The following is a 24,320-nucleotide window of genomic DNA, read 5'->3' on the forward strand; positions in this document are numbered from 1 at the left end:
AAGTTGCCAATGGTATAGTAGTAAATGTCATTTAAAATGTCTTGGTAAAAAGAGCAGTCCATAAACAATATTAGATCGCCATAAGAGAGAGACACTTTTTTTTTTCCCCTTGAACACCAGTTTTATTCTTCTGTTTGTTTTCTCCCTCCTTTCAGCTTCCATTAGCACCATTCTCAGATTTGCCGGACAGGTCGTTGCTGAGCAACCTGAGGTGTATCCTACTTCCAGGGGCTCAATGCAGTAGCCCAGGAAGCAAACTTTATCTCTCAAGAACTCCTTTTAAATACAGTTTCCCTAACTTTCCTCTTCTTGGCTTATCCCTCCTACTAATTGTGTAACTGTTCTCCTGCCCCTCTCTTCAGTGTGATCTCTCTTCCCATCCCTTACAAATACACACACAATATATTAGCATTAAATCTGTGTGGTAGGTTAGACAAGGACTCACTTGCTTTAAATAAATAATTGTGTTAATGAGTATATATAAAGAATGAAAGTGAAGCACTATTTCTTGTTAAACTAACATAGGCATGAACTGTTCCTATAGTTATGGTTAATATTCTCATCCTTATTTACATACAAAAGAAGATAGTCATTAACAATGGCACATATCTTGAAACCATCACATTCTATTCAGTTGTAATATAGTTCTATGGATTTTGAATATTTAATTGTTAAAAACATGTTTGAGTATTGGATATAAGGTCAAAGATTTCCTGTTTTCAAATTAAGTTATAAATGCTGACCCCATTATGGCCAATGAGTGCTTGTATTAATGGTTCTAGTAGAAGCTGACATCTTCATTTTGTTAATACTATTTATATTTTCATACCCAAGGATGATAAACATGATATGCTGATTGTTTTTGTAACATTTTACAGCTACAAATGGTCATTCAGAATGCTTGCGATTGTTGATAGGCAATGCAGAACCACAGAATGCAGTGGACATTCAAGATGGAAGTGGACAGTAAGTCCTTATTCTGATTTTTCACAAGATATTGCATCCTATAATTTACATTATAGTTTCTGGACCCCATAGCGCAAAAAAAAGTCCTTATTTTCCATTGGTGATTTTTTGTTTGTTTGTTTTAAATGGAGGGACAATATCCTAACTAGGATTAATGTAGTTTGTGTCTGAGTACCACACATGTAAATTTCACAGAATTTTGATCCTCATTCCACAGGAAACAAATTAAGATTACTTTGTTCACTAAACACTGAGAAAATAGGCTCTAGTGATGTAATTAGCTTTTTTATGTTACACTCTTGGAAATAGGTTTCCCTTCTTATGTCTAAACAAAATATCAGTACTGCTTTTGAGATTAGTTTACAAAGTGATGTTCGCTAATGGATCAGTTGTTGAAGAGCTTTCTGGAGGAGAACAAAAGTTGTTTCTGGAGTTTTAAGTATGTTAGCTGACCACTAGACTATTAAAGTGTAACCTACATGGAAACTTTTTCTTACTCTTTTGTCTCACTGTTCAGGACTCCTCTGATGCTGTCTGTTCTCAATGGGCACACAGACTGCGTTTATTCATTGCTTAACAAAGGAGCAAACGTAGATGCCAAAGATAAATGGGGAAGAACTGCATTACATAGAGGGGTAAGAAAATATTTCCCTTTTGCCATTTCCAAAAAGGTGTGCATCAATTTTAAATACAAATTGAGAATGTCTGCAGTTTGCATCATTGCTGAATTTGATTCTTTTTTTTTTTTTTAATTCCACTAACATTAGTGTTCTACTGTGCTTGGTTGGTCTTCTCTTTTATTGCATTTGAGTGGTTAGATTTTTGCCCTTTTGCACTTTACCTTCAGTGTTCTTTGTACCGTCTGATTCACTTCAACTTGCAGAAGCACATTAGCTAGAACATTCCAAGGTATCATTTTTGTTGGGGGTGAGGGAGAGTATTGGAGAGAGGAAGAAAATAACTCCTTTTTTTGTGTTTTCTATGTACAAGATGCCAAATGTTTCTTTAAAGTCCATGCCAGATACTACAATTAAGGAGGCCCTGGGGATTAGCATATCACTTTGGCCATCGCAAAAGAAAAACGTACTCTATCACTAAGCTAATAATTATTGAATTTTTCTTTGCAATGCCCACTTACTTAAGTAAAAATGACTGGACTTATTTTGTAGTAGCCTGCTCACAATATTGTATGTTAAGGCAATAACAGATATTTTTTTCTTTGGGGGGGAGGGGGTGTGTGTGTGTGTGTGCGTGCGTGTGTGTGTGTGTGTGTGCGCACACATGCATATTGTATCTTTCTTTTCCAGGCAGTTACTGGGCATGAGGAGTGTGTGGAAGCATTGCTTCAACATGGTGCTAAGTCCTTGCTACGAGACTGCCGAGGGCGAACACCTATACACTTATCAGCTGCATGTGGACATACTGGTGTTCTAGGAGCTCTCTTGCAGTCAGCAACATCTGTGGATGCGGTACCGGCCATAGCAGACAATCATGGATATACATCACTGCACTGGGCCTGTTATAATGGTAAGTACAATGGTAAAGTGGTCTTAACTACAAAGCCTTCGGGGCAGGAATCTGTATGTAGGTGTAGATACTAGCTCAGTGGAACCCCAATATTGATAAGAGCATCTAAGCAATACCATAATATAAATATTAATAATAAAAATGTGAAACAGATGGAGCACTATTCATAAAGCAAACTAAAGACACTGGAGTCTTTTATTGTTATTAATTCTAAAAAGTGAATAAGCTTTCTGGGCAGATTTGTTGCATTTATTTTTCCATTCATTCTAAAGCAGTGTACTTAGCACTTTCTTGCAAGAGAGATGGACTTTATCTCTCTAGTGCTCCAAACATTCTCTGTCTTGCAATCTTAAGCATAATCAGAAGTAAGAAGACAGAACTCTTACAAAGCTAGCAGATATAAGGTAACTGAGGAGCAAACAGATCAAGGGGGAAAGTTCAGAAACAAAATAGTGAACTAATCCACTTTGACATTTCAATATATTTTGCAACACCAGACTTCAGGAGTCCTTTTATTAGTGACCACAACTTTCTGTTTAAAACTCATTAGCTGCTATTTATTTATTATAGAGGCACTGGTCACAACTCCATATTTAAGGTTGAGTTCCATTTTGTACTTAAAGTAGGGATTTGTATTATTATAGTGCCTCCTAGAGTCCTCAGTCAGTATTGGGCCCCAGTGAGGGAGGCATTATACAATCATACAGAATCACAGAACCTGCACCAAAGAGGTCACAATCTAATTAAGATAAGACAAGACACAAGCAGATGTAACAAACAAGCAGAAGGAACAGAGAAAAGGAGGATGAAGGAAATTTATACCAACTTGTGTGTGCATTTGCCATGTACCTATGTACCTATTTCTGCTGCAAGTGAAATAGATGGCGGCTTCTGTTGTTGTTTTTTAGTAGAGGACTTGTCTAAACAAAGACTTAATTTGCGGCAAGCTGGAGTGTAAATTTACCCTGCACTAGACTGCTGCACACTCAGTACCCATGTGGACACTGCTTCCATGCACTAAAAGTTCCTTAGTGTGCTTTAAATCACCCCTCTTTGAAACAGGAGTATATTAAAATGCATTAGGGAATTTATAATGTGCGGCAGCAGGGCAGTGCAGGATAGATTTACACCCTAACTTTCTGCGAACTAAATATTCATATAGACAAGCCCAGAGAAGCAGAATTAGCATGATTCAGTATTTTCAGAACTCCTATCTTTGAATTGTTCTCCTAGATAAGTAGATTCCGCCTTTCTTTTTCTTTGCCCATCATTTCCTGTTGTTATTGTACCCCAGAAGATTCTGAATGATCAGTTAGCTCATCCTGGGGTATGGTTTTGTAATAGTTGCTACATTTTTCGTTTTTTGTATGACTCAATATATTACTTATCTTAGTGTTTAGTACTCAACCATGTATGCAAACATTTGTGTAGCTGTATATCTTCCTACTTGATACTCTGATGTAAAAAGTGCAAGAAACAGGACAGAAAAACAAGTAAGAAAAAGAAAAAAAAAACTACCTTGCTGAAGATCCCTGTCACGTCTCCCCTTCCCAGACCCACACTGAGTTTTGAGTTTGTTTTGGAAGTAATATGTAAAACTGTTAGTGATTAGACATTTAAAAAACACTTTTGTGGGTGTGGTGTGTTTTGTTATTTGTATATACGTGTTATATGGGGGGGGGGGATTAAATTAGAACCAATTTACAAGCTAGGCTTTATAAGGTTTAGACTCTTTCTAGCTGTTAAGCAGATACAGGGCATGTTTAATCATACAGTAACCTGTTCTTTTATTCAGATTATCTTGTGGGGGAAAGGTATCTATCATCCACAAAAACACAAATCATTACATATCCCGTTTTCAGATATGCAAAATAGGTAACTCTGGACACACACACACGATTTGTATGTATATCAAAAAAAATTGACCTAAGTATATCTCTTAATATTTACATCACTCCTATCCATCTGTCCATCCATCCATCCACAGTAGAACCTCAGAGTAACAAACGCCTCAGGTATGGAGGTTATTTATAACTCTGAACAAAACATTTTGGTTGTTCTTTACAAAGTTTACAACTAAACATTGACTTAATACAGCTTTGAAATTTTACTATGCAGAAGAAAATGCTGCTTTTAACCGTCTTAATTTAAATGAAACAAGCACAGAAACAATTTCCTTACCTTGTCAAATCTTTTTTTAAACTTTTCCTGTATATTAGTAGTTTACGTTTAACACAGTACTGTACTGTATTTGCTTTTTTTTTATTTTTATTTTTATTTTTTTGTCTCTGCTGCTGCCTGTTTGCAAACTGCTGGTTCCAAAGGAGGTGTGTGGTTGACTGGTCAGTTCGTAACTCTGGTGTTTGTAACTCTGAGGGTACTACTGTACTAACTGTGACAAATCTTCATTATAGGAAAGGCTCTCAACTCTTGTGAATCACTGAATATATACCATTCTGTTGACATATATTTGAGTCTTTGGCCTGATCTACACTGGGGGGGTGGAGGGGATCGATCTAAGTTACACAACTTCAGCTACGTACTTAGATCTTTACTGTGGTGAGTCGACTGCTGCCGCTCCCCCGTCGACTCTGCCTGTTCCTCTCGCGGTGGTGGAATACAGGAGTCAATAGGAGAGCGCTCGGGGGTCGATTATCGCGTTTAGACTAGACGCGTTAAATCGACCCCCGCTGGATCGATCGCTGCCCACCAATCCGGCAGGTAGTGTAGCCATATCCTTAGTTTCTAAATATTATGAAACAGAACCCTTCAGGCAACATTTAATGGGAGCAGGTTCAAGCCAATAGTTGAATAATTTTTAAATAAGTTGAATTTATTTGTATAGTAACTCCAATATCTAATATGATATACTGTCTTTCTGTGCTTATTTCTGTGTTTTAATATGTACTTTTAAAAAGTAGTAAAAATGTTGAAAAATAAAAGAGAAAATTTGGATAGGATAGCACTGTTGAAGCAGAAATGGTGCCACTTATCCCAAGAAATTATTTTAATTAGGAAGTAGTTTAATCAGAATAAAATAATTCCACATTAACTCATCTTGAAGTATTTCACTGATATCGTAAGATCCTTCTGCCTCAGATCAAACCACATGTACAAGTACAGTATTTGAAGAACAAAAGGCATCAGGAAGGGTCATAGCATTTCCCCTTCCTTTTGCTTGCTGCCTCAGTACGTTCTGGAGGGTGAGAGGTTCACTCAGAGCTTTTGCTTAATGACACAGCCACAACCTAATCTTCACAGGTAATTAAGGTTCTCATTTACTTCATTTTCTGCCTTGCTGCAATATGTTAATCAGAGAAGTAAGAGCTTAAAGCTCATTTTCCTAATTAGTGCTGAGGGAATAGCGATACAGTCTATACTTATAGGCAAAGCTACAGACTATATCTCTAAGACTAATTTTATTGAATAGAATAAGAATAAACTAAAATTACCAGATGTGCAAAACTAAATTTGTGAATGCTTGATGAGTAAGGCTGTGTTTTAGTTGTGGGTATTTTTAGTAAAAGTCACAGACAGGTCACAGGCAGTAAACAAAAATTCATGGCCCGTGACCTGTCCATGACTTTTACTATATATCCGTCATGGAAACTTGGGGGAGGGAGGGCTGCCTGGGGGTGCTGTGGATGCTGGGCGGGCGGCCCAGGACCCCCACTAGTGCTGGTGGGGCATGTGGCCCAGGAACCCCACTGGTGCTGGGGGGTGGAGGGGGAGGCACGGCCCGGGACCCCCGTTGGTGCTTGGGGGGGGGGGTACCTGTCTCCGCCCACCCCCCCAGCAACAGCAGAAGAGTTTGGGTGTGGGAGGGGGCAGGGAGTTGGGGCACAGGACAGGGTGAGGCAGGTTCTGGGAGGTGCTTACCTGTGGCGCTCCCCGGAAGTGGCAACATCCCCCTCGCTCAGCTCCTAGGCGAAGGTGTGTCCAGGCCTCGGGCCAGGCACACCAGCAGGCTGCAGAAGTCATGGAGGTCACAGAATCCGTGACCTCCGTGATAAACTCACAGCCTTATTGATGAGTGATCCACTGTGAATTTGACCACAGTGTCTCAGTGCAACAGAAAAATTGGATGTTTTCATTCCATAACTATCTAGCCTTTAGTTTCATGTCAAACTACTGTGAGATGAGATGAGAACATGCAATCGCTAGTCTAGCTAGAACTACTTCCTGCAAAAAATAAAATTAAAGTAATATGCATTGTTTATAAGTTTGTCTAATTTAAATAAAATCAATTAGTCAACACTTAAGTTTTAGAGAGAAGGAAGTCTACCTTCCATTTCTGCATACTCTCAGTTTTACATCTGTTCATGACGTATGCAGTCTCGTTATCTGTATCTTGAAAAATAAAAAAAATGTACTTTCTAAACTGCAGTTTCTTTAAAGTTGTCAAAATTGCAGAGATGGCTGTAGACAAAAAAATTCTAAGAAATTTAGTTAAAATCGGTCTTACTAGGCAAATCTTTTACTACAAATATTAAAAATATTAAAAAAAAAAAAAAAAAATCCAAGGAGTTTTATGTGGAGGAGGAAAAGTTAGGTAGGATTACTAACTCTGAGACTGTTTTTGTCAAGCTGTTGAAGCAAGAAGTAATAAATACATTTTCCTTGGTGTATTTTGCAAAGGGTGCATTGGAGTTGAATTTTGACTGACTACTATGTACCCATGCTCTTACTTCTGTGGGAGTTTAGTCGCTAAAAAAGAGAGGTGACAACAGCAATGGAAACAAATGAAATGGGTTGAGTTAAACCTGCTTCTCCAGGGTGGGCATTTGTGTTAGAATGTGAGCTTTGATCTTGTAGTGAACTCTCTGCAGTCTATTTGAACAATAGCTTTCTTAGTATATACAGCCTGCTATGTACTAATACGTGGTTGACAATAAGCAAATTAAACATGTTTGGTTGTAAGATTTCAAAGCATTTTTTTTTTTTAATTTGTGGTTAAGTAATGGATCTGATGATGATTTGGGGACAAGTGTAAGCATATTTTTTTGTTTTGGCCAATGAGTAATGTGGGCTAGATTTTATATATCTTTCTTTTTGTCTTTGCCAAAAAGGATCCTTGAACATGCAGTACTAAACTCCAGAAACACAATGCAATGGCATCCAAGATTGGCTTCTTTATTTAGAATCTTTATTTAGAATCTTTAAAAGCTTTCTTTTTATGGTGCAGTAATTGACAAACATTAGTTTACAATATCTTTGCAGGAAATAAGTCAAGGAACAAAATATCCTTCTACAAATTGAACAGGAGTACTTGTGGCACCTTAGAGACTAACAAATTTATTAGAGCATAAGCTTTCGTGGGCTACAACCCACTTCTTCGGATGCATATAGAGTGAAACATATATTGAGGAGATATATATACACACATACAGAGAGCATGAACAGGTGGGAGTTGTCTTACCAACTCTGAGAGGCCAATTAAGTAAGAGAAAAAAAACTTTTGAAGTGATAATCAAGATAGCCAAGTACAGACAGTTTGATAAGAAGCAAGTGTGAGAATACTTACAAGGGGAGATAGATTCAATGTTTGTAATGGCTCGGCCATTCCCAATCCCTATTTAACCCTGAGTTGATTGTGTCTAGTTTGCATATCAATTCCAGCTCAGCAGTCTCTCGTTGGAGTCTGTTTTTGAAGTTTTTCTGTTTTAAGATAGCCACCCGCAGGTCTGTCATAGAATGGCCAGACAGGTTAAAGTGTTCTCCCACTGGTTTTTGAGTATTATGATTCCTGATGTCAGATTTCTGTCCATTAATTCTTTTGCGTAGAGACTGTCCGGTTTGGCCAATGTACATGGCAGAGGGGCATTGCTGGCACATGATGGCATATATCACATTGGTAGATGTGCAGGTGAAAGAGCCCCTGATGGTATGGCTGATGTGACACCATCATAGGGCCTAATCACTTGAATAGATATGTGGACAGAGTTGGCATCGGGCTTTGTTACAAGGATAGGTTCCTGGGTCAGTGTTTTTGTTCAGTGATGTGTGGTTGCTGGTGAGTATTTGCTTTAGGTTGGGGGGTTGTCTGTAAGTGAGGACAGGTCTGTCTCCCAAGATCTGTGAGAGTAAAGGATCATCTTTCAGGATAGGTTGTAGATCTCTGATGATGCGCTGGAGAGGTTTTAGTTGGGGGCTGAAGGTGACAGCTAGTGGTGTTCTGTTATTTTCTTTGTTGGCCCTGTCTTGTAGGAGGTGACTTCTGGGTACTCGTCTGGCTCTGTCAATCTGTTTTTTCACTTCAGCAGGTGGGTATTGTAGTTTTAAGAATGCTTGACAGAGATCTTGTAGGTGCTTGTCTCTGTCTGAGGGATTGGAGCAAATGCGGTTATATCTTAGAGCTTGGCTGTAGACAATGGATCGTGTGGTGTGTCCTGGATGGAAGCTGGAGGCATGTAGGCAGATCCTGAAAATATTTAATGTTTTCCTTTGCTTTTGTTATGTGATTGGAAAGCTCTGATTAACAGTAAATAGGAAGATGAAAATTGCGGGTGTGCTTGAGTGGAGAAAACTAAGTTGTTTGGTGTAGCCTTATCTGTAGTTACAGGTTATTTTAAATAATTACCCACTCCAGTCTGAGGGCTTATACCCAGTCTGTGAGAGTTCAGCTCCAAAATCAAGTACAGAGGAGAGGTTATCAATAAACGAGGGACAATGGTGCACAACAGGGACAACAGTCTCTTTTTGTAATAATTACTTTGTATTGGCCAACCAAACAACAATATACACACAGCAGTCTGGTAGAGGGGAGAGAGAGAGAGAACAATACGGAACATCTAGCATTTGCTTTACTTACACCATCCCTTGTGGAGAAACTCAAAGTGTCAGTCGTCATCCTCGTTGTCATTCTCACCATCATCATCATCAGCACCAGTGGTGGTCAGCCTGGGATCTCCTCACACACGCAGGCCTGGATTAATCTTTTATAATGTGTTTCGCTGACACCTACTTGGTTCATACATATTGATGAAGGCTTCAACCTCTTTTCCTTATTTGAATTCCACATCCTACTACCTTTGGTGTGATCCAGTTTTCTTAGGCTAACTTGTTAGTTCCCCTTATACTTGTTAACATGTACGTCTCTCGGTTACCATGCTGGTGGTTAGGACTTTGCTGACGCTTTGTTTGAAAAATCCCTAAAATACTCAGACCGGGTTTAACTGGTACATTGCCACGTATATTTCCTACATTTCAGCAGTTGACTGTTTCATCTTATGATATAGGGTCAGTCATTGGCTGACATGAGTAACTAACCAGTCTTTAGGCCTGAGGCCTTGTTTGACTAAGGTAAATATTTTACAAGCCTGAGGCTGTAGGCCCTGTGTTACAACATTAATCCGTACTTACATTTCACCTCTGTATTCTAAATATGCATATCATCATTTATTCTTGGTATTTGTCTGAAGAATCAGTGAGAGAATTTCCAATATGACACACAGAGGCTTATCAGCATTGTCATCCACATCAGTTTCAGTGGCATTATTTATGACCAAACTCCAGGAAAAACCCCACTAGAACGATGTCCCTTTCAGAGAGAGATGAAACACTGCAATCTAAAGTTTTTTCAGTTGGGTGAGGATGCAGGAGAGACCATTGTCCCCGCAACATAGTTCAAATAGAGCAAATAGTTCAGGAGAGAAGAAAATTACCAAAATCAAACAAGAGGCAGATGTTTTCTTGCTGTATTTATATAAAAGGAGCTTACACCTAAGAGAGGACTTTAAAAGTTAGAGTAAATATCACTGTGTATACAGGGAATATACACTGGGATAATTCATTACAGTGAATAATATAGAAGCAAGAACATATTTGTTTATAATTTTACAGTTTAAATTATTTTAAAGTTTGGGTCATGATTATCTTTCAGCCCATGTTGTGGATGTACTCAATTTGTGACTCCACGTTATTCAGCAGTTCAGTGGGGGGAAAAGCAAACCCCAAAAAATCTGTTTCCACTAGAGAGAGGAGTACAGTGGAAGAAAATCTTCCAACTGGACTAAGTGGTTAGTCTATTGAATGAACTGTAAAGCTACTATATTATAAGAACTAAATTAGCTAAACATTCTTCATGTGCCCCAGCCAATGCATCATGACTTCAAATGTCATAAAACTCCTGCAGTACTGGGTCTAGTATTCTGATTGTACTTGTGGCTTCTAGACTCCTGAAAACGCACCATGTTTTTGTTAATCCCCAGATACGGCCACATCTAAAGTAATTCAAGTGTGCATTTAAGACTTTCAAATGAAATGTCATTTAATTTACCTTAGCTGTGTTTGTTGTTTGTTTTGTTTTTAATATCTGATTTTAAAACTTTTAGGTCATGACAGCTGTGTAGAGCTTCTTTTGGAACAGGAAGTTTTCCAGAAAATGGAAGGAAATTCTTTCAGCCCATTGCATTGTGCTGTGTAAGGAAGTTCAAGATTACTGTAAAAGATTTCATTACAATATTTAACAAAAGCTCAATCATTCTCTAAGTAACAGCCTGTTTAATTTTTTAATAGCATAAATGACAATGAAGGTGCTGCTGAAATGTTAATCGATACGTTGGGTGCTGGCATTGTAAATTCAACAGATGCAAAAGGAAGGTAGGAATATAATAACTGCACTTAGGAAACAGTGGACTGCAAACAGTAATCTCCTTGCTTTTGTGTCATAGCCTTAATGTTTTTTAAACTTATTTGGCATATTTGTTTTCTTTTCTATATAAAGGCATTTTTTGGTTATATACTGACAATGTTGTTGGGGATTTTTAAAAACCATGTATTGTGTTAATAGAGCTGAATTGGTTTTTTATTGTGTAGGAGAGTTTGAGCATTTTTATAATTGTATAAAAATTTGTACAATATAAATCTTTATGCCTATTAACTATATTTTAGTATTTTGTCCATCTTATTTTTTAAGTCATCCTTGTCCATATTATGGACTTACTGGTTGCTAAATATTCATTTTAAATTTGAGGCCAATTATTTTTAAAAACTGAAAAATGATCTTATAATAGCAACTGTGACCCCTCTAACAATAATGGCCTTAGTGTATTTTTATGGTAGTGACTGCCCACAGTGATACAATTGCAGGATCACAGCCAAAGTTTGCACCTGTGAATAAAGCATTATGTACGTTTCCTGGATGTAAGCCCATTTCCTCTTGATTTCTTTTAGAACCCCCCTTCATGCAGCAGCTTTTACAGATCATGTGGAGTGTTTACAGCTTCTACTCAGTCATAATGCTCAAGTAAATGCTGTAGATTCTTCTGGAAAGACTCCTCTAATGATGGCTGCTGAAAATGGACAAACTAACACCGTTGGTAAAGAGAGAGCTTAAATATCTTCTACTTTAACTTTTAATAATGTACAGTAATATTCTACTAAAGACGTTGTTTTAAAATAACATATATTATGCATTCACACATGTTTATTAGAAGTGTATTATTTTAGGTTTTAATCTTCATTTTATAAAGTGGAAAATAGATAATTCCTTTAGAAACACTTTTTAGTTAATGCAAACTTTTTTCCTTCAGAGGTGCTGGTTAGCAGTGCTAAGGCTGATCTGACCTTGCAAGATAGCAGTAAAAACACAGCACTCCATTTGGCTTGCAGCAAGGTGTGTGTCAGTTTCTATTTGAGCTCTTTTTTGCATGTTTGTTTGTTAATGAAAAACTATTTTTTAAAATATGATCTTTGTCAAACTCTGTAAATCTCCAGAAACTACTTCAAAAAGACATACAAAACAATTTCTTCAATGTGTGTTATCTGACAAACACGTTTCCTGTATATTTAGGGTCATGAAACTAGTGCCTTGTTAATACTGGAGAAAATTACGGATAGAAACCTCATCAATGCCACCAATGCAGCCTTGCAAACGTATGTATGGCCACTGAACAATATTTTACAGTTGGATTTTCAATATATTTCTGCTGTTAGTAAAGCTAATAATTATATAAATATTTTTAAGTGTTTAGGTTTCCATCTGAATAAGAGAAAGGGATGCTGGAAAAATCTTAGGTCATCATGGCTCAAAGAATTCTACCAGGAATGACACTAATCCTGAGATGATCTGGAGGACTGTAGTCTTGTGGTGTTAATTCTTTATAAGCACTATTCAGCTTTTTCTATTAAAAATTAAATAGTAGTTAATTCCAATGATTGTTACAAATGTCTGATTTGCTGTTTAAAAAAAAAAAAAGCAGATGAGTTAACTAATTATGAAAATGCTAGCTGGAGAGTACTTTTTGTTTACTTTTATTAAAACAATGTGGCAATCTGGTATTTTCTAGCTAACATTACGTCTAAAAACTTTTATCTCAGAACTCTATTTTTTGAGCCCAGTTATAGGGAAATTCAAATGTAAGAAGCATTTCGTACTATAAAACTGTGAAATGTATTTGGAACTGGGATGGAGGATTTTAATAACTGATTCTTCTGTTTTTATTTTCTCTTAAAAAGTGATATTGGCAGCCTAGAACACCTACCCACACGGATTTCTAAAATCTTTTAATTAGGCCTTAACAATCAGAGGAAAACATAAAAATTTATCAGGGCTGCTAATTACTCTTGGATGTTTTAGCATTAGCAACCCTGTCTTGTTCCTGCTCCCCTGTTGGAATCTCTCTCATCCAATTGTTGCTCAAGGGATTTCCTTACAGTATCACCTTCTGTCAATTAGGGGCTGCTTTGTTTTGGGAATTAGACAGCTAGGCTCCTGCTCTTGCTGCTCACCATATTGGATCTTAAGCAGCATGGAACACACTAAGCAAGAAGAAGAATGTAGCTGAGGCAATGGCTGGTTGCCCTGGCGCATGGCTAATGAGAGGCAGAAAGAGGTGGAGAGAAAACAAGCTGGGGAACAAAGGAAGATAAAGAGAATGGGGACACACTACGGAGGGTGGAGACAGTCTCTTCTAACTTCTTCCAAACAACCTGAATCAACTGTACGGCTCATGTGGATCTCCAGGGAAAATCAGTGACCTTTTACTCACTGGCAAGAAGTGTCATGCACTGAGCTGCACAAAACTTGAATAATTTTAATGTTTAAAATATTTTACTGGTATGGAAGCTTATTTTACAATCCGTTATACTGAGTTCTAAACCAAGTGCATCACAAATTATGTAAAGTTTTTTTAGCAAGATGAATGCTGGCAGAAGTAGGCCCAAATTGTAAATAACTTTTTCAAATGGATTTCAGTTTATTCATGGTGTTAAATGCTTCTTACTTCTTGAGCTTTAATATTTTGAGCTACAGAAAATAGGTGCAATTCTTCTTCAAGTAGTGTCCCTATAGATGCTCCTCTTCAGATGCACATATGCCTCTCAAGCCCTTGATCGGAGATTTTCAGTTAGCAATGTCCATTCAGCCCACACTGTTGTCAGGTCCATCTCCATAGTGTTGGTGGTGGTGTGCAGGGCATCTTGGCTCCATCCCTTGGGATTTCTGAGAAATAGAGAACACCGTGGAGGGACCTCCCCCTCAATGGTTGTAAGCTGTTCTTGGAAACCACAGATGAGTCCTTGCATAAAGGAGTCTAGGGCTACTTTATAATCCTTGGGTATATATACACCTACAAATAAGACTAGGTTTAGTATGTCCCAGACTGCCCGCATGCTATTCAGTTTTCCGGGTTCGTAGGTCCACTAACACCTCCTCTCTCTCTCTCTCCCCCCCCCCCCCCCCCCCCGAAAGAGACAGAGATTTCGGAGAGAGAGGGCCTCCCAACCGTCCTCCATGATCACCCAGTCATCTCCAAAGCAACAGGTTTGATGGGTTGGTCAAGGGTTCACATCCTCCTGCACCTCTGGATTTACAGCTGCATCCATTAGCCCACCTCCTGCCTTTAGAGACCACCTTGCCTAGTTCTAGCATGCTGGGAGATGGATCACTACAGACAACTGGGTCATAGAGGTCATAAAATGGATGGTATACCTTAATGTTATGTCCCTCCCTCCCTTTGACACCCCCCCCCCACCCCATCCATCTTCAGGGACCGCTCTTGCAAGCTTTTATTGAGACAAGAAATGAACTGTCTCTTTCAGTTAGGAGCAATAAAGCCAGTTCCTCTTCCTCACAGGGGCTAGTGATTTTACTCTAAGTGTTTCCTTGTGCCAAGGATCTTATTTAGATCTAAGACTTCTAAGCAAGTTTGTAAAGTCTCAAAAGTTCAGAATGTGTGACTCTAGCAGCTATGATTTCTTCATTAGAGAAAGGGGTTTGGTTTTCAGCCCTCAAAGTACAAGATGCGTATTTCCGTATAAGAATATACCCATCACCCAGGAAATACCTATATTTCACTATAGACTAGGATCATTTCCAATACTGAGTGCTTTCCTTCAGTGTTTCCTTGGCCCCAAGGTTGTTCTCAAAAGTCCTGTGGTTGCTTACCTCTGACAAGAAGCGATCCAATTCTTCCCATACCTTGACAACTGGCTACTCAAGGGCTGTTCCTACGAAGCAGTGCTGTCTTCTACCCTGGTCCTTGCTGTGGTCCAGAGTTGGGTCTGTAGCTGAATGTAAAAAAGTCCACATCTAACCCCTGTACAGAAGATACAGTTTTTAGGGGCATATTTGGACTCATTGACAGCCAGAACCCATCTTCCTTTAGACAGCTTCTTAACTTTGTCATGTCTGAATGGGCAGTTCAGGGGAGCCCTTGGACCACAATAAGGAATGGACTTCAGGTCCTGGGACATGTGGCAACTTGCACCTTTTTGACAAATCACACAAGGCTACCTTTCCATTGCTTCCAGAGTTGGCTCAAAGCAGCATATTCTCCAATCAAACACACCTTGGACAGACAGTTGATGGTTCCTCTGCAAGTGAGGGACTCCTTAGACTGGTGGAAGGATCAACTCAGTTTCTATGAAGGTGTTCCTTTCTGTTGCCCAGCCCTATCAGTGACTTTAACAACAGATACATCACTGTTGGGATGGGGAGCCTTCCTCAATACCCTCACAACTCAGGCCACGTGAACAACTCAAAAAATCACCCTCATACTCCTCCCCGTGCAGCAAAGTCGTGAAACTGTGGAATTGGCACATAGCTCATCAGATCCGAGTTTCACCAGTCTACCTCCCAGGTATTCAGAACACCACAGCTGATGTCCTCAGCAGACACTTCTCACAGGATTAGGAATGGAAGCTAGATACCCAAGGTCTCCACAGAATATTCCTAAAATGGGGACTGCCAGAAGTGGATCTCTTTGCCACCTCCAGGAACAGGAAGTGTGCTGTTTTCTGCTCAAGAGGGTGTCTGGGCCACCACTCCTAGGGAGATGCCTTTCTTCTATCTTGGAAGAAGGGTCTGTATGCATTTCCTCAAACACTGCTACTACTGATGGTGATGAACAAGATCAGACAGGGCAGAACCAACGTGGCCAAAACAAGCTTGGTACCCTTACCTGCTTCACATATGTGTCCAACTGTTGTCTTGGCTCCCAGCTATTCCTCATCTACTGTCACATGATACAGGTTGTATGCTACATCCCAACCTAGCAATTCTCCGCCTCAGGGCATGGCTCCTTGATGGGTCGTAGAGAATCCTCCTGCTCTATAGAAGTGCAACAGGCACTACTGAATACTAAAGAAAGATCAACCTGCGGTACTTACCTGCAGAAATGGAAGAGAGTCTTCCATTGGTATTGTTGTTGCCTCTTGCCTGATTTGGTGCCACTTTGTCATCTTTGATTATCTGTTGGAGCTAAAGAAATCAAGTTATCAGTTAGTTTGATTAAGGTCCATTGGCCACAGTATTAGCCTTTCATTCTCCAGTAGAAGGGTTCTCCAAATTTGGTCATCCAGTATCATCTATTTATTTATTAAGGGTTTTGGAGAATCTCTGTCTGCAGATTAGAAACCCTATCCTGACTTGGGACCTCAACCTGGTACTCAGTTACCTTATGAGACCTCCATTCGAACTAATGGCAACCTGTTCTGTGTTGCATTTATGTATGAAGACGGCCTTGTTAGTAGCCATCACATTGGCTTGTAGGGTCGGGAAGATTGGAGACTTGATGGCAGATTCCTCCCCATCCCCTTTCACAGTGTTCTTTAGGGACAAGGTCTCTTTATGTCCACACCCTACATTCTTACCTAAGCTTCTATCGGAGTTCCCCCTTAGCAGTCCATTCATCTACCAATGTTTTCCCCAAAGTCACATAGTTCTTTCTCTGCAGGAATCTTGTTTACATACCTTGGATGTTACAAGGGCATTGGCTTTCTACTTCGATAGGACCAAGCAATTTAGGAAATCCATCTAAGCTCTTCATTTCCTTCATGGATGGATCCACGGGGTCCTCAGTCTCTACTCCGAGATTATCAAGATGCATATGTGGATGTATTACTTGTCATGATGTTGCAGGCATTCATCCACTTCCCCCACCACCACTACCACCGAAAGGGTGATAACACATTCAACTAGATCTTAGGCAACATCTACAGCATTATTGAAGAATGTAGCAATATCTGAATTATATAGGGCCACTACATGTACATTTTTGAAACTTTATGTCCTGATCCATGTTGCCAGATCCAATGCTGCACTTGGTTCTGCAGTACTGTCTTCAGTTCTGGACTCTATTCTAAAGCTCCTTCCTCCATCTGGGAATACTGCTTGGAAGCCATCTGAAGTGGAGCACCCATAGACACACTACTCACTTGGTGCAGTAATTGCAGTTCTTCGAGACGTGTGTCCCTATAGATGCTCTCCTTCCCCTCTGCTTCAGACTGTTCCTTACAGGACATTTAGGTGGAGAAGGAGCGGAGGGTGGTTTGCCCAGGCACCCCTATACAGCCTCGGTATTAAACATGGGGAAGCATTAAGGCATATGTGTGGGCCAGATGGACACTAACTGAAAATCTCCAACCAAGGGCTCGAGAGGTGCATGTGCATGTGAAGTGGAGCCATCCCTTAGGGGACAAATGAAGAAACACAGTTACTGCACAAAGTGTGTAACCTCTTCTTTCCCTTCTGCCCGCACACTGAGCTTTATTTCTGTGTGGTGAGATTAATTTGGGGATTTTTACAAACTTCATAATAAATGAAAGTCAATATAGAACTGAAGTGATCTACCAAAGTTATTGGGTATACTGTGTGCCCTGTTGTGGTTTCTTTTTAAAATCAGTTAGATAAATTTAGATTACCACTCCTCTTCGACTGATGCTTTAAAAGAGGATGCATTTATAATGTTTGAGGTAAATCTGTCCGCTTTGCCTGATGGATGTGCCTTGAAAATTTAAAGTTACATTTAATAGTTGAAGGTTTTGAGTAAATAATGAAATCATTGTGCTGTGTGTTCTTTTTGCCACTTCGTGCCTTGTTTTGTGAGGAAATTATTCTATCTGCAGAGACAGTTGGAGATCTTAGATTAACTTCTGGCTTTCAGAAACCAGTCTAAAAGAAAGGTATTAGTATTTCAACCTAAGTTCCCTCTAAGCTCAGGGTACCAAAGGCCGCGCAGAGGTAGGGAGTAGGGTGGGGAGCAAGTTACTTGTGGCATACAGGGCTGCGGCGGGGGAGAGGCACTTCTCCCACGGCCCCAGTCCCGGAGCTGCTGTTGCAGGGGAGAGGTGCTTCCCCCCTGCTGCAATGCATTCACTTTAACTAGTTTCACAGTAAGTCAGGTTAAAACTTGGCTCTTAAGACTACCACAATCCTGGGAAAGGGTACTGGGGTTACTAATGGTTAAAAGATTAGAACCTATTTAAAATCGCTAATTACAAAGAAAAGAACTGGGAGTGCAAAAGAGTGTACGCAGCAAGGTTTATATGGTTTTGTATCACTGGCTGCAGTTTAATTGCAACTACTATTGCCACTTTTTACCAGCACAGAGAGTATGTGTACTTTAAATGACTACTTCTAATGCAAAGCTTTCAACTATAACAAACAATATCATCAAATAGTATAGCACAAAAATCTGTGGTACCTTAAATTTGGTTGGGAATGTACTGTCTTAAAGATTTCTATTAAATAATCAAGCAAAATTCCATATACCATCACGGACCAAAGGCATGCAACAAGCCAGTAAAAAAACATTTGGGGCTGGGGAGGGGAGAAACTGAGAATTTCTGCACAATTTTATTCCTGTTTGTCAAAATTTCAAGAGAAAAGGAGTTCCAAATTTTTGTGTGCAAAATTTTGACCAGCTGTAGTAAAAACCTATTGCCAGGTTTACACTACCCTGAAAAATAATTTAGCTCCCTCTGCTGGTTTTACGTCAGCAATGCTCTGTCCCTGAGCACATCCTGACATCAAAAGTATGAATGCCCAATCAAGCAAGCTGTTAACAGAGAACCTTTGATAAAATGTAGCTTCATTAGGAAGAGCAGGTGATAGCACACAGCTGTGTTTTCAAATAGAAGAAAAAAGATTTGGTAGGATAAGCTAGTTTAAAGTAACAGCAAATATTATGAACTTTTATACAGATATCTTTAAAGACTTAAAAAGCAAACACCAGTGTTGTCTGGGTTTTTTTTTGTTTTGTTTTGTTTTTTTTTTTAATTATCAGCTTCAGTGTGGGAGGTATGACAGAGTTCTTTTAAAATTATAATTACTCCCATTTGTGTTAGTAGACCTGCATTTGAGGAAGTAAAGATTAAAGTTTCTGGATGGGATTTCCAGAAGCACTTGGTGTTTGCTCACCTCTCCTTCACTGGAGTCAATGGGAGGACTTCAGTGGGAGCAGAGTTAAGCCAATGCTGACTGCTTTTGAAAAATATCCCACTCTACATAACTAAGGTATGCTGACTCAGCACCTCACGTGCAAACCACTTGAATTCAAGTGGTAGGGCCTGCACCCCAACCCTCTGCCCCAGCCCTGAGCCCCTCCCCACACTCCGAACCCCTCCGTCCCGCCCCCATACCTCCCAACCTCCATATTGGTGAACATAACAAAATTAATTCTGCACATGGATGTAAAAAATTAGAGGGAACATTGATTTCAACTATTTTATATAATAGACTATGACTAGCATCCTGCTAGTGGTACTCTAATAAAAGACTATTGCCAGTGACCTGCATAATTCCTCCGATGTGCTGCAATCTACTTTCAGATTGCAGTGAAAGATTAGTTATTTTAATTATGGACACAACTAGCTGCTATAATAACACTGAAGTGGAAAGGGGAACATTTGTTGTCACCCTTTTAACAAGTTCTTTTTAATATTTTTGTTATAATAAGGCATGCCAGATTAAGAGTTATTCCCTCACAATGTCATGTCATAAAAAGGAACTAGTTTTACTAGTACATACTTTTTGTTGCAGAAATGTTCTTTGCTGTTGAGAGGAATGAGTATGCAGCTTTAAATTTTTCCTTTTTTACTTTTAAATAAAGGAAAATAATTTTATTTTTCTTTAATTTTTACATTCTATAAGAAGTTAAGGAACAGAAGAAATAAAGGATATATACATAGTGTGGTTGTCAATATAGATGGGCACTTCATTCCTAAAATAATATTTCGTATCTTGTTTGGAGGCTTAGTCTATAACCAGGTTTGTTTGTCTTCACAGACCTCTGCATGTTGCTGCTCGAAATGGATTAACAGTTGTAGTTCAAGAACTTTTAGGCAAGGGAGCAAGTGTACTTGCTGTAGATGAAAATGGTAAGAATAAAATTTACCTGGTTTTCTAGTAAGGAACAGTAGTTTATGCTCCTGGTTTGGAAAGTGGTAAACTTTCTTAAGTTTTATACTGGTTAAATGCCTTCTTCTAAGAATGGGACATGTGGATGCTGGGTCAGGTTAGCAAAGCAGGAGAAATGGAAGAGCCTGATTATGTTTGGAACATTAATGCAGGTTATCAAACGCAAATAGTTGATTCCACATTGCAGTCTGATTATATTAGGTGTAAATACAATTGTTTTAGCAATATTGGAAACAATCATAAGAGCAGTGTCAGAGTATACTCTTACTTTTGGACATTAGTGACTTGGGTTTAATAGGCATGCACTAAAATCTTTTGAGTATACATTTCTAAAAGTAAGTATGTGCCACAGATCCCAGTTTTTGGGTCTCACGCTTCTGGCTTGTAAGAGCTTTGCAGTACATAGAAGCAAGGAAACATAACTGCCTCATCTCAAAGGTGAAATCGTGCACTTTGTAGGGGCATAATGGAATTTAACTCCATCAACTGTCACTTCCTTTTCTCCTATCTGAAAAGCTCTGTAGTCCTTGTGCTGTTTTATTTCCTAGCAAGGAAAGTGATTGAGTGGTTGCTGCTTTTTTCAGCAGAAATGCCTGTGAAATTTATAGTTCCAATCACTTTTTACGCTTTTTCTCTTTCTCTTGTAACTTTTTATGTTTCTGATATTTCACTGCTTGATCTATCTGAAACATTATTTATCATAGGTAGTGGTTGCCACATCAGTAGTTCTCTAAAATGAAGAGAGATTAGAAGGGTAAAATATTTTGGGCGGGATTTTTTTAGTTTGTGTAGCTTGTGAATTTGACAGAACTATTTGTCTGATCAGTTTCACTGTTTCCCCTATGTAGTCAGTCAGTCCCCCTGTTTGTGTGGGTTTTTCACACTGCAACAGGGGAGAGAGAAACATTTTAGTAAAAATCACAGAATTGTCAGAGGGACTCAGAAGAAAGTGTAGCAAGTGAACTTTTTTAACTTGAACTTTTAATTTCAAATTGAAAGGACCTGTTGGTTTTATCTAATTTAATTATCATTTGGGTTTCTGGTTTTTCTTTATAGCAATAGTTTAATTTCTTTGTTTTCAGCAGCCCTGGATGTCCATTATGAATACAATCTGGCTTTTCTTTTCAGCTTAGGATCTGAGATAGCAAAATGATGATGCTTTTAGTTAACAGAGCACAAGTTTCAAGTCTGTCTTGTCCTTTTATAAGGGATTGGTAAATCCAGTTCAGGAAAATGGAAGTCACAGTAGGCTTGGTGGGAAGGAGAAAACAGAAAGCATTCATTACTACTGCAGCCTTTTCTTTACCTTAGTACAAAAGGTGTGTCATGGGAACAACAAAAACCTTTGCAGGCGTGAGATCTAGAATTCTTGGCATGGTGACTGTTTTATCAATGTAAGTGGATCATTACATGGACTTCATGCAAAAACTGCTGGAATATCTTCTATGCTGGCCTGTCTAGGTTACAGGTATCTTCCCTGTGTTAATTTAATAGAAATTTGGCTTTTTATGAATATGGAAAAGATAGACCAACTTCAGTTTAGCCCTCCACGTTCCAATTTGAGAGAATTGTTGCATTTAAAACTCTGTTAAAAATCTTCTTAGTAATAACCTCCAGTATCATATCCTTAGCTGATAAAACCTCTTTCTAAGCCACTAGATTCTTGTGACCTCGTGTTTTAATTTTAAACTTTTATTCCTAGCTTCAATTTAATCTTTTAGGATTAAATTCACTTGATATAACTGATTGTATTAAGTTTTAGGTAAGAGTCACGGTGGAAATTAATCCTAAATTCCATCTGTTACCACTTTAATCATTCAGTAATTTTCCTCTGCTGTCTGTCTTTGTGAAGCTCTTTGTCACCAAGTACATTTGAAAAGCTTTATTGAATTTTATTAAATCAGGCAAGTGCTACCCAGCCATAAGTTTATCGAGTTTTTTCCTTCATTTGGCACCAGAACATTAAGTAAGTTTTGGTCTAAGAAAACCTTCAAAAATTGTTCACAAGACTACATAACTTTAGCTAAACTGCCTTTAACTTGTCATATAAAAGGTGCCTTTGATCAATAGTATATGAGTGATAGCAGCCAGTCTCAGACTTCAGGTGTGCAGAGCATCTACATGAGTTCTCTACTTCTGCTAAACACCATTTTCTGGACTCTGTATTTTCTACAATGATTCATTGTCATGTCAGTGCTGCAAAACCTGGTTATGTCACAGCTCTTCCCATGCTCTGGTTAAATTTGTTTAGAATGCCTCTGTGGGTATGCTTGAGGCATGGTAGCTCTCTCTCAATCCTCTCTCAATAATCCTTTTTATTGATGAGTAGAATATGAATAATGTGTCTTTTTCCCCTCAGAGTGGGAGGAATCTTGTTTGGTTCACTTTTATTAGTATTCATTGAGCTTATTGTATTCAGCTCTGTCTTAACTTGTAGTACTGGAGCTTTTAAAATCTCTAAGGGGAGGCAGTGTTGCCGAGTGGATAGAACACTGGACTGAGTTCTATTCCTCTGCCTGCCACTGGTGGTTTGCTGGGTGATGTCACCTCCCGGTGCCTCAGTTTCCCTATCTGTAAAATGTGGGTAATGATATTTGCCACCTTTGTAAAGCACTTAGAGATCTATGGCTGAAAAGTGCTATATAAGAACTGGTGGTTGAGGGCACAGATGTCCATTATCCCTTCTTGAGACAAGCAGTCATCTCATCTTTTAGGTATATTTAAACATAGAATGTGTTAGAGATCTCTCCCAGGTGGTGCGAGACAGACGCTCAATCCCGATTATAAATAGTACTTTTAGAGTAATTATTAAATGTAAATAATTTGTTTAATCTTCAGACTGGCCTGTAGTTTTATTTTTTCAGCATTTAATCTGGGATGTCATGTTCCAGATAACACTGGTCAACAGGTCATTAACAAGTAGCATGTCTTAAAAATTTCAACAATAAAAAGCAATTGTATTTCTTTCTTCTTTGCATTAATTTCACCATAGCGCACAAATAGTAGAAATAGTGACACACATGGTCAGTTTAAACAAATCTGTTTTACTTGTCACCTTAACATTTATCAATGCTGCAGATCTCTTGTGATCTGGAGTTCTGTGCATTGAGTATCAATAGTGAGCCTTTTACTGTTCTGCCCTATCTGCCTGAAATGCCCTCTTCATCCCAGTACAGCAGTCTCTAAAAGCCCTTTCCTTTGAATCCTCCTCAAAATGCACATCTCCTGTAAAGACTGTCATTGTTCACTTTAACCTGTAGATGCTATGATTTGTTGTAAACGCTAAAAACAAAATCTGCTGCACTGTTGAACATCCCTGTCACATGGTCAGCTGGTGCTTTTTGAACTCTAATTATCTGACTTTTTTCTTAGATTGAATGCTCCTTTGGGGCAGGAACTGTCTTACTCTGTTCTGTACAGTGTCAAGCACAATGTCTATACTCAGCAAATAAATAATAATTTTAATACAAGCTCTTCTTCCCCCCATTTGCTGTTCTTCCTTAATATTGTCCCATGTAAATACAATATTATTTTATGTGACAAGTTGTTAGAGTTGTCTGTGCAGTTACCTAATGTACAACACCAGTTGAACAGACAATAACAATTGTTGAGGTTTCCTTAAAAAGCTTGAGCAACTGGATCTACTTTTACAACAAAAACAATTCCTTAGCACGTAGAGTATATGCTGATGAAATAAAAATTGCCTCTTTGATGACACCTTGTTACAGTATGGACCTGTTTACGTGCGGATGTCGGGGCAGGGCCTCGGGCGGAAGGGGCGGGGCTAGGGGTCAGCATCCCCCAGCCAGCCCTTCCAGGCCGCCTGTTCCGCGCCACCCGGGTTCCCATGGCGCTTTAAAGGGCCCGGGACTCCGGATGCGCTGCTGCAGTAGCGGTGTCTGGAGCCCCGGGCCCTTTTAAATCGCCGGCCCCGGGGCAGTTACTCCCTTTGGAGCCCCGCCCGTCGACCGCCAAGGGGGGGCAAAAGGGGCAGGGACCTTCAAGCGCTGCAGGGTCCTTTGCCGGGGCAGCGCTTTAACATTGCTGCGCCCTCTCCCACCCACCCCCGTTGGCAGCCCAGCGCTGCCGCAGCAAAGGACCATCCTTAAAATGCTGCGGCGGCAGCATTTAACGTCTCTGCCCTTTTTGCCTCCCCCGTTGGCGGCACTGCTAGTAGGGTCCCTAC

At 39.3% G+C, this 24,320-nt stretch overlaps 1 protein-coding gene across 3 annotated transcripts in view; it reads left to right on the forward strand.

Moving 5' to 3' along the window:
• The window catches only part of ANKRD28 (ankyrin repeat domain 28), a 201,499-nt gene that overhangs the window by 172,779 nt on the left and 4,400 nt on the right, over positions 1-24,320 (forward strand). For all 3 annotated transcript variants that reach the window (XM_024209574.2, XM_024209575.2, XM_024209573.2), the window contains 9 exons: positions 879-966; positions 1,484-1,601; positions 2,274-2,493; positions 10,827-10,914; positions 11,011-11,094; positions 11,668-11,813; positions 12,027-12,109; positions 12,287-12,369; positions 20,003-20,094. In XM_024209574.2, coding sequence (XP_024065342.1) covers positions 879-966; positions 1,484-1,601; positions 2,274-2,493; positions 10,827-10,914; positions 11,011-11,094; positions 11,668-11,813; positions 12,027-12,109; positions 12,287-12,369; positions 20,003-20,094 — 1,002 coding nt within the window. The remainder of the gene's footprint in view (positions 1-878; positions 967-1,483; positions 1,602-2,273; positions 2,494-10,826; positions 10,915-11,010; positions 11,095-11,667; positions 11,814-12,026; positions 12,110-12,286; positions 12,370-20,002; positions 20,095-24,320) is intronic.

Source organism: Terrapene carolina, unplaced genomic scaffold, assembly GCF_002925995.2.
Source record: "Terrapene carolina triunguis isolate 2854851 unplaced genomic scaffold, T_m_triunguis-2.0 Scaffold84, whole genome shotgun sequence".
Classification (NCBI taxonomy): Eukaryota; Metazoa; Chordata; order Testudines; family Emydidae; genus Terrapene; species Terrapene triunguis.